This window comes from Microtus ochrogaster, chromosome 5 (assembly GCF_000317375.1).
Source record: "Microtus ochrogaster isolate Prairie Vole_2 chromosome 5, MicOch1.0, whole genome shotgun sequence".
NCBI lineage: Eukaryota > Metazoa > Chordata > Mammalia > Rodentia > Cricetidae > Microtus > Microtus ochrogaster.
This window is the reverse complement of record NC_022012.1, coordinates 16877684-16879530: the sequence shown is the minus strand read 5'-3', so window position 1 is coordinate 16879530 and position 1847 is coordinate 16877684. Positions and strand designations below refer to the sequence as shown.

The following is a 1847-nucleotide window of genomic DNA, read 5'->3' as shown; positions in this document are numbered from 1 at the left end:
TATCTGTATGTGCTACATGCTCACCCTCACTGCTATCTGTGTGTGCTACACGCTCACCCTCATTGCTATCTGTGTGTGCTACACGCTCACCCTCATTGCTATCTGTGTGTGCTACACACTCACCCTCATTGCTATCTGTGTATGCTACACTCTTGCGTCATTACTCCAGTGACTTATAAAAGACTATGAATCATCAAACCTGGATATGGACTGCTCAAAAGCATTACCTCATTAAACCTTTTTTTCCCCAAGTGTTACTAATTTCTACTTTATATGTATGGGTTTTTTTGTTTTATGTGTTTTTTGGTTTTTTTTTGTTTGTTTGTTTTTTGTTTTTTGCTTGTTTGTATCCAATGCTTGTGCCTAGGCCACAGAGGCCAGAAGAGGGTATAAGATCCTCTGGAAACGGAGTTAAATATAGTAATGAGCTGCCTGCTGGGTGATGAGAACCAACATGGGGCTTCTGAAAGAGCAGTTAGTGTTCTTGACCACTGAGCCATCTCTCCAGCCCCACCTCATTGACTTTCTAAAAGATCAAGGAGGCATGTTCAGTAACACAGTACTGAGAAGGTTTAAGAAACTTTCTGCCCCTACACCTCTCACTCCTTTTGTAAACAAATACTTCTAAAACACTTATTTCTGGCACTAAGAAAACAAGAATGGTTCTCACCTAGAACAATGAGTGGTTGTCAATCTGTGCGGGTCAAATGACCCTTTCACAGGGGTCACATAGCAGATATCCTGAATATCAGATATTTATATACAATTCATAATAGTAGCAAAATTACAGTTATGAAGAAGCAAAGATCTAATTTTATGGTTGGGGGTGACCACTACATGAAGAACTGTCCTAAAGAGTAGCAGTATTTATTAGAAGGTGGAGAACCGCTGATCTGAAGTGTGTTATCATTTCATAAGTTCCTACCAAGGAGCCCAGAATTTAAAGCAATTTGAGCACGATTCAGAGGTATAAGTACACCTACAGACACAGAATCAAGGCTGGAGGAGACCGCTGCGGAGACTTTCAAGTCATCTTCTCCTTCAGTCATGGGCCAAACACCTGTAATTAAAAAATATATCTAATCATAACGTAAAATTGCTGTATACAGTTTATAACAAAAACCAAATTGTAAACACTCATGAGTTGAAGATATAATGAATTAGAGAATCAAAAGTTTATGGTAATTCTTCCCTCAATAACACTTTGAACAAAAATTGCTTTCCTCCAGTACGACCTAAGCACTGAGCCGATAAGCACCCAGGATGGGAATTGCAGTCTCTCCCTGCTGGCGAAAGCTGAACTGGTACAGTCCGCTGGACAGAAAGTAGGCTGTGACTATCAGGATGCAAAGTGTAAAGGTCCTCTGGCAGCAACTGCGCACCCAAGAACTCACTGTGCACATGCACACCCAAGGAGGGGCTCTGGTATTAATAATCAATAAAATCTAAAACGACTTATGTACGTCTATATATATGTATCTTTACAAGATGATTAAATAAAATATGAATATCTATATTATCCAAAGGTCCAGAGCAGTAAGAATTTTATTAACCCATGTAAACTGACATGAAATAACTCAGATATACCTCTTAATATTTTAAACAGCAAGATGTACATCTAACATGAGCTTATCTGTGTAAAAGGTATTCATAAGACTTCATATTTTTAAGAAATCCTCAAAACTCATTAAGCTTGTAGCCAAAGACTGGAACTAGGTTCTATAGTCAAAGAGATTTGTTTTCCATGTTTATCCTTTTAGCAATGTCTGAACTATTTTATATACATATACCATATACACATACAGATACCCCCACACATATATACATATACCAATATACATACATAT

The 1847-nt window shown here is 38.0% G+C and overlaps 1 protein-coding gene across 1 annotated transcript in view; it reads right to left on the bottom strand.

Moving 5' to 3' along the window:
- Nucleotides 1-1847, bottom strand: part of Bbs9 (Bardet-Biedl syndrome 9) — a 384815-nt gene that overhangs the window by 233508 nt on the left and 149460 nt on the right. Inside the window, exon 8 of the mRNA XM_026778926.1 lies at nucleotides 984-1060. Within this exon, the coding sequence (XP_026634727.1) occupies nucleotides 984-1060 (77 nt within the window). The remainder of the gene's footprint in view (nucleotides 1-983; nucleotides 1061-1847) is intronic.